Here is a 23,605-nt window from a genome sequence, read left to right as displayed (position 1 = left end):
CAGGCTGGCTTTGAACTCACTTTGTAGCCCAGGCTGCTCTCAAACTCCCAAGGATCCACCTGCGCCAGCCTCCCAAGTGCTGGGATTACAGGCGCGTGCCACCACACCTAGCTCCTGCTCTTCTCTTGTGCATTTACTTTTTTCTAATTTGAGGATTTATTGTGCAGCAGTGTTTTCTGTGCCTCGCATTATCATCCCTGACTTTTCATATCCTCACAACCCTACTAGGTTAGTACTCTTCTTATTTCAGGAGGAAAGTGGTTGTGGACCAGAAAGTCACCTAAAGAGTCAGTTAATGAGTAACAGAGCTGGATGTCAAAGCCAAGACTTCCAGCACGAGGCTGTTTCTGAGCACCTTCTTATTTACAGCTTGTGCAGCAGGCTGACAAAAATGAAAGTGGTAAGCAGAAGGGCAGGAACCCAGAAAGCAGCCAGCAGGCACAAAAAGTAGGAATGTCTTCCCACGGGGTAGGAAAGGTGCAGTTGCTCTGTGCTTGCTTCTTTGTTTAGTGAGACTCACTTGCTGTGAATAGTGAGACTCTGAGGAGGGAGATGAGGGAGAGTTTTTGTGGCTCTACGAAGTGGGATTTCTTTGTGTATTTAATAGCACAATGTCTTAAAAAAGATATTTGTGTTCTCTTCATAAGAATCAAAACATGTTTACCATTCAGATTTTTAGATGCCCGAATAGGTGGGTCCTAAAACATGATCAAGAAAGCCCAGGTCCTCGTAACTGCCCTACGAGGGACCCACTGGAGAAAGCTGCTATGGCAGAAGACGTTACCGCTGTTATCTTTGACACACTGCTCTGGTTCTCCTGACACACTATTTGGGAAATTTGTTTCCTGAATGAATGAGTGAATGAATGAATGAATGAATATTGTGAAGGGGCTGCCAGAATCTAGGAGATACTGTGAAAAAAGCTCAATAGGAATTAATAGACATGATGTGCAAAAGGAGGGGTCACTTCTGTGGGGAATGATGAACTTATATTTGCTAGTTACCTCTGGGGAACAGTTTAACATGGGGTAGAGAATGAGGAGAAGGCAGGAGTTAATTTCTCTTTTAATTGTGTGTACTTCTGCATGTTTTGGTTTTATTTTAAATAACATGGGCATTTATTTTTATGCTTAAAAGCAGAAAAACATTTTATAACATCTATATTTTAGCTGAGATTGGAGTGATACACTGCTATTGCCATAAAACTGTGATGACAAAGCTTTTAGACAGCAAAATGTTAGACAGATATCATATTTATAAAATATTTTTCTGTCAGTTCCACAGACCACATTGCTCTGTTCTTTCTGAAGTAGAAGGTCAGTGCACTTAGGAAAGATATTTGTGTTCTACTGAGAAGCAAAACATTTTAGCACACAAATTTTTGCTTCGATGTCAGGAACACTCGTTGAGGAGTGTGTTGAGTTTTTGGAAATGTGAAGTTTAGAAATTTAGAAGATTTCCTGATGCATTGGGGACCCAGGCTGTGGGTGGGGGCTTTTCCCAAGCACGAGCCCTCACGCTCCCTTTCCTCTTTCCCGCCCTGAAGCACTGAAGGTGATTCTCGTCTGCTTTGAGAGGCAGCTGGGAAGCCAGTGGTATTGGCTGAGTCTCCAGGTGAAGGAGATGGCTCTTCGGAAGGTGGGCGGCCTGGCACTGTGGGACTTCCTGGACTTCATTGTGCGGACCCGAATTCCCATCTTCGTGCTCTTGCGTCCTTTCATCCAGTGCAAGGTGTGGTGGGTGCTTCTCCCGGAGCGACAAGCCCAGTGCATCTGCTGCTGTCTGTTAAGCCAGGGTTGTTGCAGGAGGGATCGTGGGATTTGCTATAGCCAGTTCCCAGGGCCTGTTAATATCATGCTTGTTGAGGGGGCTGCCCCAGTCTATATCCAGATCACACTGGCAGTAACCTCATGGTTATCAGAGTCCACAAAACTTAGTCCTGTCCCTACTCATTAGCTCCTCCCCTTCAAAAAAGATGTGACCAGTGGAATAATCTGGAGTGTTTCCTTCTGATCAGTGGCATGATGGAGACCTGATTTTAAACACACATTGAAAAGGCAGGATACTTACAGCATGTTCTTCCTCCAACACCCTCATTATTCATCTACTCTTTTGTTCTTCTCATGCTTGATTTTTGAGATAGTGACTCAAAGCCAGGTATTTAGCAAGCCTTCCTCTGTGAAAGACCCTGTCAAGGATTTCACGTGTATTACTTTATTCACTCTGCTCAACTAACAAAGAAGCAGGAATGGTAATTAGCCCAGTCTACAGATGGAGAAATTAAGGCCCTGAGACTGCAATGCCTTCCTTTTAGCTTTTGGCCCAACCAGCAGAGAATCATGAAGAACTTTCTGCCCGGCAACATATTGCTGACCAGCTGGAGCGGCGCTTCATACCACGCCCTTTGTGTAAGAGCTCGCTCATTGCTGAGTTTAACAGTGAACTAAAAATTCTGAAAGAAGCCGTCCACAGTGGATCAGGTAAATATGCATAGGGGTATTTTGAATTTGTTTGACAGATGGAACTCACAGCCGACAAGGAATCCCTCTGCCCAGGTTACTGTGCTTTTTGGAGTCATCTCTGAAGTAGCCTTTTGAAAAGTAGATCTGACCATGTGATTTTTTTTAAATTAATATGTTTGCAGTACCTAATGATTACAGTCATCAAACCATGTGACTGTTGCCAACAAGAACAGCAAGCCAGAAATCAGAGGAATTTTATTTTGGTCTAAAGATTTTAATACTAATTTTAGAATCTAAACTATTTCTAGGAAATGAAATCAGGAAAAACCATTTAGATTTTTTGCATTTCCTTTTTGAAAAGGGGGAACTCACATTTATTGAGCATCTATTAGATATAGATTATTTCACAGTCGTTTCCTCTAATCCACACAAATAGCCCCAAGGTGCGTCATTGAAAATGCACTTAAAGTAGGAGGAAGCAGTCAGGCATGGTGACGCCACAGCTGTGGGAGGCTAAGGCAGAAGGACTGTGGGTTCAAGGCCATCCTGGGCCACTTAGGGAGAGCCTGTCTGAAGATGAAATAAAAAGGGCTGAGGATATAGCTCAGTGGTAGAATGCTTGCCTAGCATGTGTGAGGCCCTGGGGTAAACAACAACCTTATACTACTCAAAATATTTACCAGTCCTGGTGGTAAAGAACCTTGGCCATGCAAAGGTTTCGGTCCCCAGTACTGCAAAAAAGAACAAAGGAAAAACTGAAAAGAAGGAAGAAACTGAACCTCAGCAGAGGCTAAGTACCTTCCATGCAAATGACAATGATGAAGTGCTTTTTTTAGCCAGATTACATGAGTGATTAGAAAGCCCGTAACTTGGGGGCTGGGGATTTAGCTCAGGGGCACAGCGCCTGCCTGGCAAGTGCAAGGTCGTGAGGTCGTGAGTTCAGTTCCCGGTACCGGAAAAAAAACAAAAACAAAAACAAAACAAAAAAGAAAGCCTGTAACTTTTCACAAATTGCAATGAGGGAGGGTAAAATAGAATCGCCAGGCTAGAGTATACTTTACACTATTCAAAATATTTCCTTCAAGGGTGCATTGTTTACTTTTTACAGTTATATTAACAGCAGATTATATAAGCAAGAAAATAAATCATTATCCGCCATTGGTGGGACTAAAATATAATCTGTATCTTTCTTTTTCCCTAAAACTTCTTTATTGTTTTCAAATAATGTGTTAATGACAAAAATTTTGACAGGTGCAATCTCAGCAAAATCTGCACATTGCTCTTCAAATATTTTGCTTAATCTGATACGGATTTGATACAGTAATCTGCTCTAGAACTGAAGTGTATGTGATGTGTTGTAATTTCCAGAAAAGAAGACTGAGGGCACAGTTTTGGTTTTACATGCTGGCTTTGATTGTGGGACACCCATTAATTTATTTATTACATATGTTTATGTCGGATTAAGGTATATGTCTCAGTAAAAACTGGCAAGTTGGAAGTTGACAATTCAGGTCAAAATTAATTTCCAGTTTATCAGCTTTGGAAAATGAAATAGAAAAGCAGTAAGGAGAAGCCATTGTTGTCCCCTGCCAAAATATTTTACATGGTTGTATATGTTATGTATTCACAAGGAAACTATTCAATCATAGGTACATCAGTGGCCAATAGTGATTCTGCATTGTTGTTAACATGTCCAATTCCAGGTTTTACTTTGTCCTAAACATGATTTGTCTAAGATACTATTTAACTTACCTTTCCTTCAAAAGAAAAATACAAGTGGTTAGGGAGAATTCTGGAGCAAACATTTTTCTTTCAAGAACATCAGCATCCATTTCTTTTGGTCTCTCCACCCACAGCCTACCAAGGGAAGACATCCATCAGTACTGTGGGTACCTCCACGTCTGCTTACCGCCTGAGCCTGGCCACCATGTCCCGCTCTAACACGGGCACGGGCACCGTCTGGGAGCAGGACAGTGAGCCGTCCCAGCAGGCTTCGCAGGACACTCTGAGTCGGACTGATGAAGAAGATGAGGAAAGTAGGTCACTCCAAAGAATCCTGGTGGTAAACAACCTTGGCCATGCAAGTGAGCTCTTGGGAATTTGTGCTCTTCCAGCTGTCTCCAGTTCTGATTCATCTAGTTAATGTTTAAAAAGGGTTCAAAATGGAACTGTGGCTAATTCTGGTTTCTCGGTCTGCTCCATAAATTCCTCAATTGTTTGGAAAGAATTCAGACAAAAAATACATTTTTAATAATCCCTAATTTTTTAGTTTTTTTTACTAACTCATTTAAATTCTGGATAAATAATTACTCCTCTTTCTTCTGGACATCTTGGCTTAGAGGGCCGACCAGCACATAATGGGAAAGGAAAAATGGGCAAAGCATAGATCAGAATTCAGAAGGGACCCATTGGCTGTGCCAGCCAGAATGAAATTATGTAGCAGGCTGTCCAGAGGTGAAGTAGCCCTAATTTGAGCTAAAAGAATCCCAAGTGATGAGATCAGCCTAGGAGTTTCTAGTGCACGTGCTAAAGATGTAGTATTTGTAAAAGGGGAAATCTGGTCAAGGAACACTTCATGCACATGTATGCTTAACATGAGCAGTTTTAAAAATAAAAGTAGGTTAAAAAGTTAGATTAACCACCACTGTCATGTGCTTCTAATTGCACTATTTTCCACTTGTATTTTAAGATACCCTGATAGAAAACATTAACTGCAAAGTTGTGCTGTCAATGCTTTAAGAATAAACCTAGATCTTCACTAAAAGGCTTTCTATACAAGACAAGAACAATAAAGACCCCTCTCTGAACTAAATAAATAGAGGAAATGGGAGTTGAGGTTAAAATTTTAATGAAATAACATGAATGAAAGCATGTGAATACCCCAGTGTAGTTTGGTATGTAAGAGAAGAAAGGAAATAAATGCTTTGTCCAAACACTTACCAGTAAATTTCCAGACTCAGTTTTAGGTTCAGTGAGATAAAGTGATAATCATATTGTCCTGCACCCAATCCATGGACATATCCTTCTGTCAAAGTCACCTTGGTGACTGTTGGTGGAAATACACCTAAAGTTGTAGTTAGGGAAATATTCTAAAACCTTGGCCATGGGATAAGTGGTTTAAAATAAACAGTAAAAGTTTTGAAAAAAAAAAGTTCTGGTAACAGTTGAAAATATAAAGTAAAACAAATTTTTTCTTTGATGCTTGAAATAGCCTCATTTTTGTAATGGTGGGGAATTGATACTGCCTGTCTTTTCTAGACCTAAGTTTGTTTAGAGAGTAACTTCTGAAAAGGCAGATGATCTAACCAATAGGAAGATGGTAGGGAAGCAAAGTAGAGAACAAATAAACAGGGATCTCCTTGGTCAAGAGCCACCCCTCATATATTGAAGTGGGGAGGATGAGGAAAGTTGCAAATTTCTTGTCATTATCTCTATTCTTGGACATCACAGTTACTCCACTGAAAGTATTGTTGCTAACAAACAGTGCAATGTAGTTGTGATGTGGGTGTATATCTATGGGAGGATGGCTATATAAGTCAGATGATTGGTTGCTTCAAATTAAACTATTTTTTCAGTAATCAAACCTGTATTAAGACCTACCAGATGTAAGACAAGGATATATGGGAAAGACATGTTCTCTGCTCTGTAAGATACTAGTTATAGTCTTGTAGAGGAGATGATAGACATTTACAAAATAGATACTTAACAGAAGGCTTAATGGAAGACAACTCATGAGTAATCACCAACTATTGAGGGAATGTTGAATGACATGATTTCAAATAGGAGTAAAAACTCAATGATCTCTAGGAAGGGCATCTGTAGACACAGTTCAACGTGTCCTATGTTTCATGTATGTCTCTGTGAACACATATCAAAAGGAAATGCCATTCTATAAAAAGAATAAATTTGAAGTTAGTCATTTCAGGGCTGGGGCTTAAGCTCAGCAGCACAGCGCCTGCCTGGCAAGCGCAAGGTCGTGAGTTCGATTCCCGGTACCGGGAAAAAAAAAAAAAAAAAATGAAGTTAGTCATTTCATAACAGATTTTATAACAAATTTCATATTCACCATTTTAATTTAAAACAAGTTCAATTGGAAATATGATATTTTAAATATAGTATCAGATGATCTTATATGGTAGCGTATGTTCACCAAAACCCAATATGCTCAATAAAGGATGTTTAGTGCTCAGCACCAAATCACATTAGCTTACTTTTTTGTTGTTGCTGTTGTTGTTTTTTGTACCAGGAATTGAACTCAGGACCTTGCATTTGCCAGGCAGGCACTGTGCTGCTGAGCTATATCCCTGGCCTACATTCACTTACTTTGAATGAGGTCCCTTGTCACAAATACTATGTCAAAGTTAACTTTTTATGGATTTGAGTATATTAATTTTTCATGTTTTCATGGAGAAAAGAAGATTATATGCTTCCATGTTAAAATGAGCGCTTATTTCAGAACTTTTTTTCAAAAACTTTTCCTAAAAATATTTGAAGTAGTCTTTCCAACTACTAGCAGGCTAGAACTCATTAAGTGTAAAGTCCTGAATACAGTTTTTACATGTCACAGAATTTTACTTGACTCATTTAAGATCAAATTTCCTACTGAATGTTCCTGGAGTGCTTTAAAGTTTTATATTCTAGCTTTTCTGGAATCTTTAATTTGCAGGACATGGTCAACTTTTACAAATAATATACATGTAAAAATAGTCATCAAGTTTACATTCATTTCATGGAGGCTGTTTTAGTGGGAGGGTGAAAGATGTGTATGTATGAAGTATTATCAGTCCTATTGGGGGTCTTTTTTCCTGTAAAAAATTGACTGATGATAATTTAACCTTAGGTTGTACTCAAGCAAAGGGGGGAACTGAAATATAGCTTTGTTTGGGGGTTTGTGATCAGTGTTCACAGTTTTTATGCCATTTGTTTCCCTCCCTGCTGTCAGATGACTCTGTAAGCATGCCCAGTGTGGTAAGTGAACAGGAAGCTTACCTTCTGAGCGCCATTGGAAGGAGGCGGTTCTCCAGCCACGTCTCCAGCATGTCTGCACCTCAGGCTGAAGTGGGCATGCTACCCAGCCAGAGGTAAAGAGCTATGACTATCTTATACTCTGCACTCGGGGGCAAAGGTAGAAATTCTGAAAATACACTCACATTATCCTACAAAGACTGAAAGAGTAGCAAGCAATGGTTATTATTTTAAGTAGACCATTCAACAAAAGACTTTTCAACTATGTTCCCTCTGGCAAATTTGTAAGCCAAGCTAGTAGAAGGGACCCCAACTTGTATCCAAGCATTGTCTGTCCTTAAAATTTGCATAAAGAGATATGGTCTTCTTCCTGATGCTCAAATGACATTCTTGTATTTCAGATTTATTATTTAGCTAAACTAATAATGAGTGTTTTGCAAAAGTACAGCACCAGTTTTACATACTTGGTAAAGATTAGGCTTCTAATATGTCACCTGTATTCAGCTGGAGATAGGGATGTTTAACCAAGCAGAAAAGAATCTATATCACTATGCGTGACCGTGGATAGATCACTTAACAGCCAGTATTCTAAACCCTTTTAAATATTATCTTTGTGTTCTCTGACATCTGAGAATGTAAGTTGCAAAACTTCTGAGACATATGTATGATATGTGTGTGTGTGTATATATATATATATATATATATATATATATATACACAGAAAATGTTCTGAAATAAGAACCAAACATTAACTATTTTATAAACAATATTTTCACTTTAGGAATTAAAGTCTTTATGAATAGGTCTTATGTGATCTTAATTAATTTGTTATTTTTAATCCCTATAGATTGACTGTGGTACAATACACGTGGAAAATAATAATAAAAGTAAGGGCACATTGTTACGTTAAGATAAAACCAGTTCACATGCACAAATAATTATCCTGGCACAGGGGCTGGGATTTAGCTCAGTGGCACAGTGCCTGCCTGGCAAGCGCAAGGTTGTGAGTTCAATTCCCGGTACTGGAAAAAAACAAAAACAAGAACAAAAAATTATCCTGGCCCTAAATCTTTTAACACAGGGTTCATGAGCCTCACAAATGAATATAGTTTGTGAAACAGAGCCAAAATTTGAAGAACATCAAAGAATAGAGGGAAATGATAAGAGCTGTTTAATAAAATAAATTCCATACTTTTTAAGAGAGTAGCATCTTATATAAGCATATTTAATTATTACAAAGACTAATAACACATAAAGGTTCCTATCATCATTAGAGATTGTTTTATTAATTATTTGGCAGGTTTTCCTTTGAAAAGAAAGTTCTATAAATAAACTGTATAACCAAAATAAGAGCCAAATAATAACATGTCCCAAGAAATGATGTAAAGTCACCTAAGCGGGGCTGGGGATTTAGCTCAGCGGCAAAAGCGCCTGCCTGGCAAGCGCAAGGTCATGAGTTCGGTTCCCGGTACTGGAGAAAAACCAAAAAAATAAAAAAAATTAAAAAAAATTAAAAAGTCACCTAAGCAGTTAATGTGCCAGCAGTGTTCAAGTGTGTCAAGAATAAAATTAACAATTTACTGAAAAGTTATTTTAAATTTATAGTAATAGTAATTTTAAGTACAGAAGTTTTTGGTTATTTACCTAAAATAACCCAGCCTACCAATTCCCTTTCTATATATATATTAATGGGTTAACATATTTCCATGGACAAAATGTCTATTGTATAGATATCTTAGAAACTTAGAAAAGATACTACAGCTGATCCCTTTGGGACTGAATCATATTTTAGAAGATTAGTAAAGGTAGCATTGTCCTATTACTAGAGAACATCAGACTCTTCTTCGAGACAGAGACTATTTTACAACTAGGTAGACCTCAGTTCTTTGGGGGTGGGCATTCCAGTTTTCTAAATGATCCAATTCCACCCAATTTATCAAGTATTTATTGAGGTCCTCATGAGTGCTTAGGTCAATGCTAGGCACCAAAGAAAAAACAAATAAAATACAACATAGCTACCATTCCCAAATCTCAATTCAGCTACATACAAATAAATTGATAAACTATTTAATTATTCTCTCATCAACCTGACAGATTTCTTCTTTTTGCATTTACAATTCAATCACTAGAGGATGGAGAGTAAGGAGGTAAATGCAGTTCCATGTGAATTTTCCAAGATATCTTCCTTCCATTTTTTTACTTGCATTTTCATTGCAAAATTAGTGGGAAAAGTTGGGTTCTTTTCTTTCCATTTTTTTTTTTTTTTTAATGGCGTTAGTTCTAAGAGTTTGGTTGTGGCAATTCATGGTAAGTGGTTTCTCTGTGATAATATCAGAATGCATAAAAAAGAAGCAGGGTCTGGTCAAAGAAACACTACTTTCATAAAACCGATTAAAGACAGTAACCACCTAGTTAAATGGTTAACAAAGAAATGCTAGTTTCATCTTCTACAGATCCATTCTGCAATGCGTTCAGAGCTCATGTGTCCATTTGGAGCTCATTTTAACTCTCAATCAATGAAAAGACCACTCCTTTGAGAGTCGTATCCATCCAAAGTCCTTCCTTCCCCATTACTTTGAGTCCTATGTCTTGACAAACCCAGCACAAGGTGAAATGGTTGACTGTCTCCTTTTCCTTCCTTGTTCTGTTAAACTTACTTATTTTTGGTTCTGGAAACAGAAAATTGCATGCTTTTTTTTTTGTTTGTTTTTTTGTTTTTCTTTTTGCATTTTCTTTCCCTAAATGCTTCATCTCCCTACCCCTCCTGCAGTGAACCTAATGTCCTCGATGACTCCCAGGGCCTGGCCGCCGAGGGCAGCCTCTCTAGGTACAGTGTCAATGCTACCTGTCTATTGGTGTCTGTGCTGGGAAACTAGCTGTTCCCTGTCTCCTCTGTCTCTCTGTCTTCTCTCGCCCCGTCTTGATACCTACTTCCATTCCTTGCCCTGTGTTGTTCATGAACACACGAGCCTAGAAGTCAAAGGTGTAGCAAACCCTCCTTCATTTGGGCTTCAGAGCTCAATTTCAAATGACTTAAAAACCTTACTAAGTAAAAAAAAATCTGTAGAATTCTGTACTGGGCTTGTACCATGGATGTCCAAAAATTTTGATATGCCAAAAGCTCAATGGTAGGGTATGTGCTTAGCACATTTGAGGGCCTGGGTTCAATCCCCAGCACCACTCCCACCTCCCCCCAAAAAAGTTTGTTACACCAAAATTTGTCCTGTCTAATCATTCCTGTCCACACTGATATTCATGATGGATTGCTTTTCAAAGGCCCCTTAATATAACTTCATCATCAAGAAGCCCCTGTTTTAAATTGAGTCAGGTCTTTTAGCCTTTACTGTGGATGGTAAGGAAGCAAAGATGCTTTCAGGATAATAAGAATGTCATTATAATTTACACAATTCCTTCTCTTGGATGCATGCCATTTGGCAGGCTACTGTAACAGCTTGTTTACACAACACATATGAAGAATGTCTATTCTAGTTTTAAAATGACTCTAAAACTTGCCATGAAATCAGGCACAAACATTTCTTGGTAAGAGAATTCTTATGATGCGAACACTATAATGTCTTGATTACTGTTTTAAAGTCAGAAAAGGGGACTGCACCTTTAACACTCAGATAAATCACGTCAAACATTCCTAATCTTGTGCTGTTGATTTACACCTCTCAACTAATCCTCATTAGGGGTAATGCTTCTTGTTCATCTTTAGAATGCCTTTTTTCCATCTTGAGAAAACATTCCCTTTCAGGTTTGCATTACATAGTGAGTATAATATACCTGTGTTTATTGCTTTATCACAAAGATGAGGAAATGTTGAGAGGCCGTTCCTGTGAGGTTGTCTGTTTTCTTCGCATCTTGTTCAGATTTCACATTTTCTTCTGCAGTTGAAAATGGGAAATTTAGTCCATCATTGGGTCTTTTTTTTTTAAACAGGATTCATAATTCATGACATTCATTTGTGTTTGCGAGCCCTTGCCTCGATAGGTCAGTCTCTTATTGGTGGTAAATGTAGAAGTCCTGTAGAGCACAAACATAACTGTATTAGCTGGAGCTTTGAGAACAAAGAAGCTGAGAAACAAAACAGTCCTTGAGAGGATTTTCCTTAATTGGTTAGTGTGTAAGATAAATCTGACCAAGTCTACCCGAATTATTGTTTTTAAATAATGCATTTGTTTAATGCTTACATGTGGGATACTTGTAGGATCTGTCTAGGATAGAAGAATCTTGGTTAGAAGAGAATTTCAGTGGCCTTCTGAGTGTACAAAGTACTAAATCAGACTTCCGTTTAGCTGGTTTTGTCCTGTGACTTTTCTAATTAAGCCAAAGTTTACTTTTGCTGAGTGTAAATACTATTCCAAGGATGGTAAGAGGAGGCAAGAGAATAACTTTATTTCTACAAAGAGGATTTGCCCGTCTCTGAAAGACTCAAGTTTTAAAGGACTAAAGTTATCCAAAAACCAGTTTAATGTTTCCAGGGTCCATTGTCATGGGAATAAACTCAAAGTCTCTGCTAGGTGAAACTGATTCAGATCCAAAGCTATAGGTTTTGCCTGTAGCTGAGTTAGTCAATCATGTCAGGACTTTGATGACCATTATAGATTAACTGCTGTTCCTATAACCATTGTCTAAGTTCTGGGTATCACCACCCACCCCCAGGTGTGGGGATTAGGAAATGGGAAGATGAAGCTATCACTTGGGATTCAAAAATGGTTCTGTTAACACAGAGGTAGTCCACCAGCCTGTAGCAAATCCACCTTTGCCATATGCTGCAAATTGTATCTCTTGAATTCTATTGGGTCACCAAGTCCTTTTTGGAGGAGAGGAACTTCTGGCCACCTTACTAAAGAGGTGGGTTTACAAAATAGTATACTTTTCATATTTTGTTTCCAGGTGGTTTCCAGGTGGTTTTTTGGGGGGGCATGGGCTTTTTTTATGCTACAGACATTTAAAATCCTGAAACAATAAGGCAGTAACCATGTAAATTATATTTAACACACACTCTAGTACTCATGACCTAAAATTCACCCAAAGTAATTTTAAGGAAAACCTGGCTCAAAGCTTTAGAGTATCAGGAAACCTGCCAAAGGGAAATCATAAACCTTGCTCCTCCCATAACCCCCCAGTAATACTTTCCTTAACTGAACTGATGGGAATTTGCTTGTGAAAGAACACTTGTTTTAGAAAAAAGAGGCAAGTTGGACTGAGTAGGTTAAATGAGGAAAGGACCAAAATAACTAGGATGAATAGGTGGAAACTCGTAGAAATTTTGCACACCTATTCAAAATTCCTTCTAAAATTTTTTTAAATGGGCTAACAGGTTTCTTTAAAGATTCTTCTCAAGAAATAGCCTATTAGAAACACTGTGTTTTGGACAAAAGGTTCTTTCTCTTGGAAATTCATAAACTAAAGCAATATTCCAAGGAAGGTTTTTCTTCTCTGGAAAGTGTTGCTCTTAGAGATGGAAACTCACTGTAGATGTTCTGCCTCAGTCCCTGCCCCCAAAGCATGCACACATGCCTGGCGATACAGATGTACACACACACACACACACACACACACACACGGGACATTTTTTTCTCCAGAATACAGTAATAGAGACATACAGAATGTATTCAAGTTTTTAAGATGTTTAAACTTCAGGATGAGATTTTGTTTGAACGTATTAGTCTAATTTGAAAAGCAGAAAATGGCAGCCAACTCTAATTTTTAAAAAAGCAGTTATGCTATTTAACTCTGTAAGGATAATTTTAATCACAGTGGCAAATAAAAATGTGGCTCAAGTTTGAACATGAAATAAAAGTAAACTATTAAGTTGAGCCCATCTCATGATCATCTACATTTTCAAACTATGGAATCTTGGCAAGCAGTCTTAAAGTACAAAGAAAAAATTCAAACCTTTTTATGTAGCTGAGAATTAACGGCAGAGAAAGTATGTTTTGTGATAGACAAGATTTTGCCATTGGTAAATTAGTTCTTACAAGATATCAAAACTCCAGATTCAAGCCTCTGATCTCTAAAATATATTTTCTTAGATGCTAGGGAGGCTAAGTAAATTTTAAATAGTCATCTTTGAATCCAAAGGGGGAACATACAGGGAAAGTAGGATTTGGTCCACTCTCTCCCTGTTCTCTACAAATGCCTTAGGGTTCTTGTGATGCTAATGGTCTTCATTCCATTGCAAGGCAGTGGCTCAGGGTAAACAGACTGCTACATGTCTTATGTTCCACCTTCAGATGTCTTTAACCATGTTAAAAAGAAAGCAAAAGCACAGAGAGAAGCAATAAACACTAATTCACTTTTCCATCTACTTCTGCTGAGGTTTTTTATTTGTGCAGTATACGTCAATCTATAGTCATTTTTGTAGCAAATTGAGTGATGTGAATTTTCATTGCATTACTGAATCTCCCCCTGTTGCCTCTCCTTAATTTTAAGAAATACTATTACGTATATATTCTACTAGGAAATACAGACATATCTCTTATATAATACAATCTAGGACAGTGGTGGTGAACCTATGGCACCTGTGCCACAGTGGGCACGCGGAGCCCTCTCTGTTGGCCCACGAGCTAAGTCACCTCAGCATTGCCCCAGTTGCTGAGCATTCAGGTTTAATTGCAGTGTTGGCATTTTGCAGTAATGGGCTTTGGGCACTTGGTCTCTAAAAGGTTCCTATCACTGATCTGTCACTGACCTAGGCTATTATGCTGAATCAAGAAATGAAGTAATTTGTGTTAGAATTGTTTTCCTAGTATTGTTTAAATTTCCCTAATGTATAAATTACTTCCTTACATTTTGACTAAGAAGTGTTTTACTTTGTTTTATTTTGTTTTGTTCTTTGTTCTTGTGGTACTGGGGATTGAACTCAGGGATTGTTAAACTACATCCCTAAGCCTTTTAAATTTCTTTCATTTTAAGACAGGCTCTCACTAAGTTGCCCAGGCTATCCTTGGTCCTCTCACCTTAGCCTCCAGAGTAACAGGGCTTATAGGCATGTATCACCATACCGAGCTAAAGGTTTTGTGCTTTGTGTAGATACTTTGAATCACAATAGTTCTGTTGAGCCTCAATTGCATTTACTTCTCTAAAATTTAGATCATTTTATGGTTTGCTATAGAGATATTTTTCAGCAACTCAAAAACATAAGTGATAATCTACTTCTAAGTATATTGTGAGACATTAACTTCAATTTAGAAAGGTTTGTTTGCTTTTATCCTTATTATTTCATTCTTTTCGACCAAGACAGTAGAACTCAGCCACCCAAAATATAAGGAATAAAGTATACACTAAGGAAATTTAGGCAACATTAGGAAAACAATTCAGACACAAATTACATCTTTTCCTGTTTCTGCATCATGGTCTAGACTGTACTGTGTAATAAATATTTATATATTTCCTAATGGACTATATACCTAATAGTATTTCAAGAAACCAGTTTTCTGTATAAGGGTTTTTAGTACTTGTTCCATTACTTTGACAAATTTTTTTTTTTTGAGGCAAGATCTTGCTATGCAGTTCAGGCTGGCCTTGAGCTCACTTTGTAGCTCAAGGTGGTGTCAAACTCGTGACAATCCTCCTGCATCAGCCTCCCGAGTGCTGGGATTACAGGCGTGCACCACCATTTGATATAGTCTCAACTTTTCACTTAGTTTTCATGACTGTGATACATGAAATAGATATCTCAGTTATTCAAAAGGACCAGAGGCCTACTAGGGTATGGTATTTTAAAGCATTAGAAGAGCCAATAAAACACAGTATTTCCCCAAAGAGGAAATCATCTTGATTGTTACAGTTCTGGTAGATGGAAACTGTGATGGGTTGCTTCAGAAGACTGAAATAGAAAATGGGGTGTAATATAGAGTTGTCTAGTATAAACACCTTGGCCTTCTCCTGGTTCATTTTAGTATTACTTATATATCACAACCCTTCCAATGTCTGAAAACTGTTGCATGATAAGGAGAGAAGCTATGCTGAAACTAATTTTTATATGAGACTCCAGTCTGAAATTGACTTTTAAAACTGTGATTTCTATAAACTATTTCCATTATTAATTTTTCTGGTTGTTTATTATTAATGTGTCCTAATAGCTCACAATTAGGTCAGCCATTGATGTTCCAAATTCAAACATGTTGTCATCATATTTCTGGGGAAAATATAATTTATCAGGCAGATATTTCCAGGGACATTTTCTATAATTTCATCTTTGATGTGTGCACTCTGTAATGAGATGCTACATCATTTACATAGACAGCTAATTACTAAAGCTATAAACAATGCATTTCTGAGATGTATGCCTCTCTACCTACAGAGAAAAATTTGATCCTTATGATCCTCCCTTGAAATAATCATCATGAAATTAACATTATGTTTTAACATTTCACACTTGCTGAGTAACATGTATTTTTCTTTTCTTACACCATTTTTTCTCACAATCTCAGATTACTGAATAAAAATGAGACAAGTGGACTGCCTCGAATTCATTTTCTCTGCCCAATTTTTAAAACATTGTATTACTTCTTTTTAGTGTTCTAGAAGCAATAAACCCATTACAAACATCAAATGTAAAACAAGAAAGCATGCCATATACATCACTTTTCACGTTCAAACCATTTTACATTAACTAACTCTTTTCTCTACCTTAATGGGAGGTAGTTGGTAAGTATCAACCTCCCTTTATGGCTGAGGGAACTGAGGTAATATTTAGATGTCCATGAAGAATCCATTCCAAAAATGAAAGCTTTGCTTGGTATTGGGAGAAACTTGCTTCTACATTTGTGCATATTGTTAAATACTCTTTTCAACTTAATAGATAGGTGTTATGATGTATAATTTATTAGGAAATGTAATTTCAAACATACCAGCAACATAGTCTGGATTAATTAACAAAATTTATTGCATTATTCCTTTGGGCTAGTTTTCCATCTCATAGAAAGGCCATATATGGCACAAGGTCAGGTATACATACATATATATTTTATATATATATATGTACATATATATGAATAATATATATTGGCCTTTTTGAACTTGATACTTAGGGGAACAAAATTTTAAAACACATTTTTGGAATTGTGTATTGCATACCCCAAATGGTATAATTTCATCCCTAATTTCATAGGAACTACAATAGACCCTACTTGTAAATTACTGATTTTCTTCTAGTGTAAGTATGAGGAAGGCTTTTTGAAAAACAACAGGTGTGGCTATGTCACCTATGCGATAATTAGCCGGTTGTTAGTATAACAAAGGAAATACCTAATTGCCCATCTTGCCACCAATTTTTCTTCTTAAAACTCAGCTAGATATTTATGTAGCTTGTCTTTTTTTTAAATGGGAATGAAAATGGATATAATCTGTGTTTCTTTTTCCTGGACAGTTGCTGACTCTGGGTTCCTCTGTGGAATATTTTACACTAAAATCTATCTGTAGATGACTCTCCTTTTGCAAAGGCAAAGCAGAAATTAATTAACCCCATTAACCAAAGAATCGCATTGGCATCATTCACAGAATTACAGTGTTCTCTGGAGAACAATATATTTCTTTTTTCACCCCCTCCTTTTATAAATACCTATTATACATGCATGCAGAATGAAAAAGAACCATGAGCCAATGTCAATATTTCAGCTTCACCCCACACTAAAATAGCAACCACTGCTGGTAGTCATTTTTGCTTATCAAAGACACACATACACAGTAAATTTGGGGGGAGCAGGTTGTTGCTTTTATAAACTGCAGTGTGTTTGAATGCAGCTGCTTGATGTTAAAGTTTCTAAGTTGTAATGATAGCTTAATTACTTTGCCATTTAAATCTAAAATCATTTTTTAAAAAAAAACATTTAATTTTCTACCCATGTGACTGTTCAGTAGTCACAGAGACTTCAGGCTGCAAACATGTGTGGAATGTGCCCTTCACCCAAATGGAATCTGTGTCTGATGTGTGTGATATTTGTCCATCTGATTTTCATTTAAATTGGAAAATTTAACAAGGTGTTCCCATCCATGTGATAGAGTTGTTTGTGTGTGTTTGTCACCACCTTTTCCCTTCCCCTTGGAAAAAAAATTGAGATTAGAATATGACATTTTAAACCTTTTGGTGGCTTCCAAACCAGGGGTGTGATCAAACCAATGTTTTGCTGAATGATAGATAAATGGCACCAGTGACTGAAAATAAAATCTCAATTTTGGCAGCTTGGGGCTACAAGGCCTTGTCCTCCTTCCCAAACCTTTAAAACCCCCTCCCAGGGACTCTTTCCCAACCATCCTTCAAAGATAATGGTATCTTTGAAGTGACTATTCCATAGAAGTGGTTTTGGCTAACACCCACCAGAAGATGGTCCTCGGCACTCTCCCCGGCATACACTTACACTGTTGATGCTTGACAGGGTGGCAAGTGTACAGAGTGAACCTGGCCAGCAGAACCTCCTTATTCAGCAGCCACTGGGGAGGAAGAGGGGCCTGAGGCAGGTAAGCAAACTCTGAAAGGGTGGGCGAATCATTGTGTGAGGAGGAAGCTCTATTTGATGCTTACGTTGATTAAAATTATATTCTACATTCTCCTTGCCTGAAATAAGCAGTTCAGAGCAACTGTAAAGCATGGTAATTGCTTGGGCAAGATGAGTTTTGAGCTTCTCTTTCAGATCTGCATCTTCCTATCTGCAAAGTTGAATACTTAGGAAAGTAAGCAGGCTTGTTCTCTATCCAAAAACTATCTCCCCCAGCCAAACACACCAACAATGGAAGACCCACCATACAACTGATTTGAGACCTGTTTCTGTAGAAAGGCAAAGATACAAAGTTCTCTTTCATTTTTTAATCAGTGAAATAAAACTGAAATTGGAATAAGATCATCTTTACAATTTCCCCAGATATGATTCTGGTACATCAAATGAAGCTCTCTGCCTTGCTCCGCTGGGAGCTGTCCAGCACAGACTTGGGCACCAGATGCTTTGCCAGCATCTGAAGTTATTTTAGTAAACTTCCTCTTTGAAAGTTAGCGTAAGTTCAACTACAACTTTTAGATGAACAAATGAGGTCAGTAAGTGATAGTCATCAGCTCTATCCCGAGTGAAATTCTCAAATTTACAATTTTAAATTATGTTAATATTATTAGGTTACATAAAGGAATAAAAATTCAGAGATGAGGTGGTTACAGGGGATCTGCTAGGAGAATGTACTTATAATTAAATATGCAGAAAGAACTTGATCAGCTCTAAATGTAAGGGGAACCTAGAGTCTAGTAACATGAAAAGGGAAGTACAAGCTTACAGTCAGAATCCTGGGAATACAGTGTGTTCTCCCAGGCAGGAGGACTCAGTTACCAATTTTATTCTCCCTCTTCTCTTTAGCTAAGACGTCCTCTGTTATCACGGCAGAAGACTCAGACTGAGCCAAGAAACCGCCATGGGGCTCGGCTGTCCACCACTCGCAGGAGCATCCAACCTAAAACAAAGCCATCCGGTGAGGCCTCCTGAGTCCCTTATGACTGTGCCATTGACAAGATGTCATGCAGCTCAGCCAGGAAGGTCTATAGAAACAGAGCTGATGCGGATGAGCACATCCTTAGAGAGACTTTAGGCTAAGGGAAGACGTTCCCCCCCAAAATTTTACTACCTTTTTTTCTTCTCACCTTTCCCAGTTCCTTTCCCCACCCCCATGACCTAGGGAAATGGAAGAGCCCAAGGTAAATGATTTACTTTCTTTTCTTTCTTTCTTTCTTTTTTTACTTTTTGTCTTTTTGAGATAGGGTCTCACTGTGCAGTTCAGGATGGCCTTGAGCTCACTTTGTAGCCCAGGCTGGCCTTGAACTCACAACCATCTACCTGCCTCAGCCTCCCAAGTTCTGGGATTACAACCATGCACCACCACACCTGGCAATGATTTACTTTGTGAAATTTTGGCACAGAGGGTTGTGATGTCTTTTAGTTTTATTTATTTATTTTTTTACTGAAACCAGGCATTAGAATTTTTATTTGGATTACTGTAGATACAGGTATAATGCATAATAGTCTGGGACTTTTAAACCCTATTAGTGGGGCTGGAGATTTAGCTCAGTGGCACAGTGCCTGCCTGGCAAGCGCGAGGTCATGAGTTTGATTCCCAATACTGCAAAAAAAAAAAAAAAAACCCTATTGGCAGTTGTTATCGGGGATAATAAAATTTACCTAGTGTTCTTTACAACTCTTGTTTTAGGCTATCATATAAAAATTACTTTTCTACCCAGTCTTACTCTTTATAAGAAGATAAAATTGAAACATACAGAATCGTAAGCTATGCTGTCCTTGATTGATAAACCAGCAATAATGTCTTTATTAAAATAAGCCAGGAGACACTGATTAATGCCATTGACAGTCAATTTCTTCCCAATTTACTGACTCACCTCTGACTTCCAGCGGATCAGAAACGATCTGTGACCTTCATTGAGGCTCAGCCAGAGCCAACAACTGCCCCAACAGACACGCTTCCTACCACAGGCCAGCCACAGGGCTGCAGCCCAGCTCTGACTAGGCAACCAGAAGGAATGGACAAGCCAGTCCTCACATCTTCCCCTGCCATAGTGGTTGCAGATCTGCACAGCCTGTCTCCGAAGCAGGTAAGTGGTGAGGACACTGGAGAAGCAGGCAGGGCTTGCTTGCTGCGCACTTATTTCTAGGAGCCCCTTGAATATGCAAATTTATTCCATATGATTAAGTGTGGATTTGCAGTACTTTATTATCTAGACACTTGTTGTTCCATCATGAAAATCTACGATGACACAACAGGAGCTGTGAGCTGTCTATGAAACACACAGCAGAAGCAAGATACCAGAACTTTGGGTGGCCAAGGCAGAAAGATTACTAAAAAAAGAAAAAAGGGGATATGTGAGAGAAGTCTTTGTATTCTTCAGTTATGAAAAAACTTAAAAGAAGTTCACTTTTGCAGGTGAAATAGCCATTGAAAACAGGTATATAATACATAGTTGAGAGAGAGTTAATTTTAAAAAACAAGTTACTAGTCAAGTGTAGTGACACACACCCAGAATCCCAGCTACTCAGGAGGCTGAGGCAGGATTGCTAGCCTGAGCAACTTAGTGAGAATTTGTCTCAAAAGAAAATAATAATAATAATAATAATAATAAAGAGGACTGGCAATATAGCTCAGCACTCCCTGGGTTTAAGCCCCAGTGGCACAAAATAAATAAACAAATAAATGACCAATTTAGATGAAGCCTTATAGAACCTTCTGTATTGTATAAGAGTTTTGATCTTTTTTCCTCATTGTTTTCACATTTTTGTTTTGATTTTTTTTCACATTTTAATTTTATAAATGAATTCCTGTATGCACAAAATTCTTTTTATGTGAAGAACACTAAAGGTTATTAGTGTTATGTACATTTGCATAGGCTTTAATTTCTAAAAGCATTTTATCCCATTTGATCTTTACAGTCTATAAGGTAAGCAGGACCAGAAAACATGCTTGTGTTAAAAAGCTGAGGACTAAGCTGGCTGTGGTGACACACAACTATAATCCAAGCCACTTGAGAAGCAGAAGCAGGAAGATCACAAGTTCAAGGCTACCCTGAGTAACTCAGTGAAAACACCTCAAAGTAAAATTTTTTAAAAAGGGATGGAGATGTAGCTTAGTGGTAGAGTACTTGCATAACATGCCAGACATCTTGGGCTCAATACGCAGCACCACAAACAAAAACTGAGGCCTAGAAAGCTGGAAAGGTCTGTGTCAGATTTTACCCCTACCAAAGGCTAGAACTGAGACTAGCCTTCTGATTTCACATCTGGTTAAAGCTACACAGTATTTTCTGATAGTGAGCTACCTATCCCATTTGTGCATGACACTATGATCCTTTTGATCACAGAGAGAGCCTTTCCCTGCTGAAGGAGAAAAGAAGGAGAACACAGAAGCACAAGGTGCTACAGCACACAGTCCCCTCTCTACTCAGCTCTCAGACCCTGATGACTTCACAGGCCTTGAGACATCCAGCCTCCTACAGCATGGAGACACCGTCCTTCACATCAGTGAGGAAAATGGCATGGAGAACCCCCTGCTGTCCTGCCAGTTCACTTTCACTCCCACTGAGCTGGGAGAGGTGGATGTGACCCTAGATGAGTCTCATGTTTAGTTGTGCATCTTGTGAACATTGCAGGTGTAGAAAAGACATGGGAAGGATCATCGCTGAAAGTTTAATAATTCTGCTTTAAAAAAATTATTTATAAACTAGCACTTTACATGCAACGGATGGCACAATCTGAAGAGATTTTGTTGCCAGTACATCTGATGTTTCACAAACGTCTTAACAATCAATGGCTAGAAGGATTTAGTTGGTAAAGACCATAAAAACCAGGGAGAGGTAAAGGGAAAGAGCCATTGCATTGCACATTATGATTTAAGAAGCCTTGCGCAATTAAAAATATATACTACTAAAGTGCTGCTTTCCTAGAAATATTAGCAAGTAATATGTTCTAAAAAGAATGCAATTTTTGAGGCTCACATACATCTCATGCAAATGTTTATTTTTATAGTTTCAAAAATATTAAATTAGGTGGCTATATAAGTAGCAATTTACATGCGAAAAATCAATAAGGAAAATATTAGTTTGGTAAGACTAAATAACAAGCCTTCAGCCATTTGTGTTTGGGTCAGTAATACAACCATTTAGAAGGATAAAAAAAATACTATTTTTAGAGCTGTGGACTTTTCAGAATTTATTTTTCAATTGTTGTTTTGACTGCATGTTGTAAATCAAAATGCTAGTACCATAAGATTACTTCATTCCATAACCAACCACTAGACAGAGAATATGCTAGAAATGACCAGACATAAGTCTGAGTTAACAAGAACCTAAATATCTATATAACTACTAGACTAAGTGTAAATATGATAGCTTGAAAGAGATGGTACTCTAACTTCTAGTCCTGATTATATCAATGCCAACATTAGGATTTATTGGGAAATGTGATTATTTCTTTACAGTATCTGTGCCTGTCCTTGAGGCTATATTTTCATATATTAAAGTTAGTAGTAGAATTGGTTCAGTAATATAACTCTCTCTCTCAGTAGTAAAAATATTATGATCCTGGGGGCATTTATGTTTATGAGGAAAAACATACAATAAGCAATTTCTTCATAGACATAGCAAGCTTGTATATTTTACAAATAGGCCTTTAACTTGAAGCTCAATCACTTCAAGAAGAGTGTAAGATTTATAAGGCCTGTGAGGCCAATACCTAGTAGATTATTGAAGGGCTGGGCATCATGTAGTCCAAAATTAATTTTCAAAGTTTTAACAGTTTACATTAGAAAACTGTTACATAACTACTATACACATACCTAAATTGGTATGGTCCTGGTGGTGGTGGTGGTAGTGTGTGTGTGTGTATGTATGTGTGTGTGTGTGTGTGTGTGTGTGTGTGTGTTTTCTAGTCTTCAAGTAAAACAAACATAGATTTTTATTACATTGAGATGAGTTTAAAATATATTCTGTGTGGTTAAACTTTCACTTTAATGGCTGTGAAATGTACATGTTTAGTCAGAGGATACTGACTAAACCTACCATAATCATAAAGCAAAATTATTTTTCTGTTAGAATTGCTTATAGGGCCAGGCATGGTGGCAGATAACTGTCTGTAATCCCAGCATTTGGGAGGCTGAGGCACAAGGATCACCATGAGTTCAAGGCCAGCCTGAAATATATACAGAAGTTCAAGGCCAGCCTGAACTACATAGTAAGACCCTGTCTCAAGCAAACAAACAAAAAAGAATTGCTTATTAAGTAGCTACTGTTTATATTGTGACTTCAGTTTCAAATATAATTTGGGGTTATAGTCCCTTTCGTTAAGAAAATGAAAAATACTGGTAAGCTAATGATAAAAAGAATAAGATTTAAATTTCAAAATTTAAAAATTAAGGAGGTAAATAGCCTCTTTTGTGTTTTATAACATTTTTATTTCATTTATACTTACTGCTGAATTAATTCTCAAGGGCAGAAGTAGATATGTAAGTGGTTTTCTGGTTTTGATATATATTTTCCTGTTAAAAATTATGCTGCTCAATTAGCATTAGAGGCCTTATGTTTCGTAATACAAGTGTCTGGGCTACACGAGTCTCTATATGTGTGTGCTATGTCAGTTTTTTGATTCAAATTCTCTCTATATAGCTATCAAATATTTAAAAAGTAAAGA

General features: G+C 37.8%; 1 protein-coding gene across 4 annotated transcripts in view; it reads left to right on the top strand.

The window, feature by feature from the left end:
• The window catches only part of Unc80 (unc-80 homolog (C. elegans)), a 204,032-nt gene extending 180,971 nt beyond the window's left edge, over positions 1–23,061 (top strand). For 3 of the 4 annotated variants that reach the window (XM_005396950.1, XM_013520683.1, XM_005396951.1), the window contains 9 exons: positions 1,547–1,731; positions 2,315–2,480; positions 4,319–4,498; positions 7,405–7,543; positions 10,198–10,254; positions 17,816–17,897; positions 18,779–18,890; positions 19,823–20,022; positions 21,283–23,061. In XM_005396950.1, coding sequence (XP_005397007.1) covers positions 1,547–1,731; positions 2,315–2,480; positions 4,319–4,498; positions 7,405–7,543; positions 10,198–10,254; positions 17,816–17,897; positions 18,779–18,890; positions 19,823–20,022; positions 21,283–21,546 — 1,385 coding nt within the window. In that variant the 3' untranslated portion in view covers positions 21,547–23,061. The remainder of the gene's footprint in view (positions 1–1,546; positions 1,732–2,314; positions 2,481–4,318; positions 4,499–7,404; positions 7,544–10,197; positions 10,255–17,815; positions 17,898–18,778; positions 18,891–19,822; positions 20,023–21,282) is intronic. The other variant, XM_005396953.1, reaches the window with a different exon arrangement.
• The last annotated feature ends 544 nt before the right edge of the window (positions 23,062–23,605 follow it).

This window comes from Chinchilla lanigera, unplaced genomic scaffold (genome assembly GCF_000276665.1).
Source record: "Chinchilla lanigera isolate Chin_1 unplaced genomic scaffold, ChiLan1.0 scaffold00056, whole genome shotgun sequence".
Classification (NCBI taxonomy): Eukaryota; Metazoa; Chordata; class Mammalia; order Rodentia; family Chinchillidae; genus Chinchilla; species Chinchilla lanigera.
Note: the sequence above shows the minus strand (reverse complement) of the source record. Positions and strands in the feature narration are given on the sequence as shown.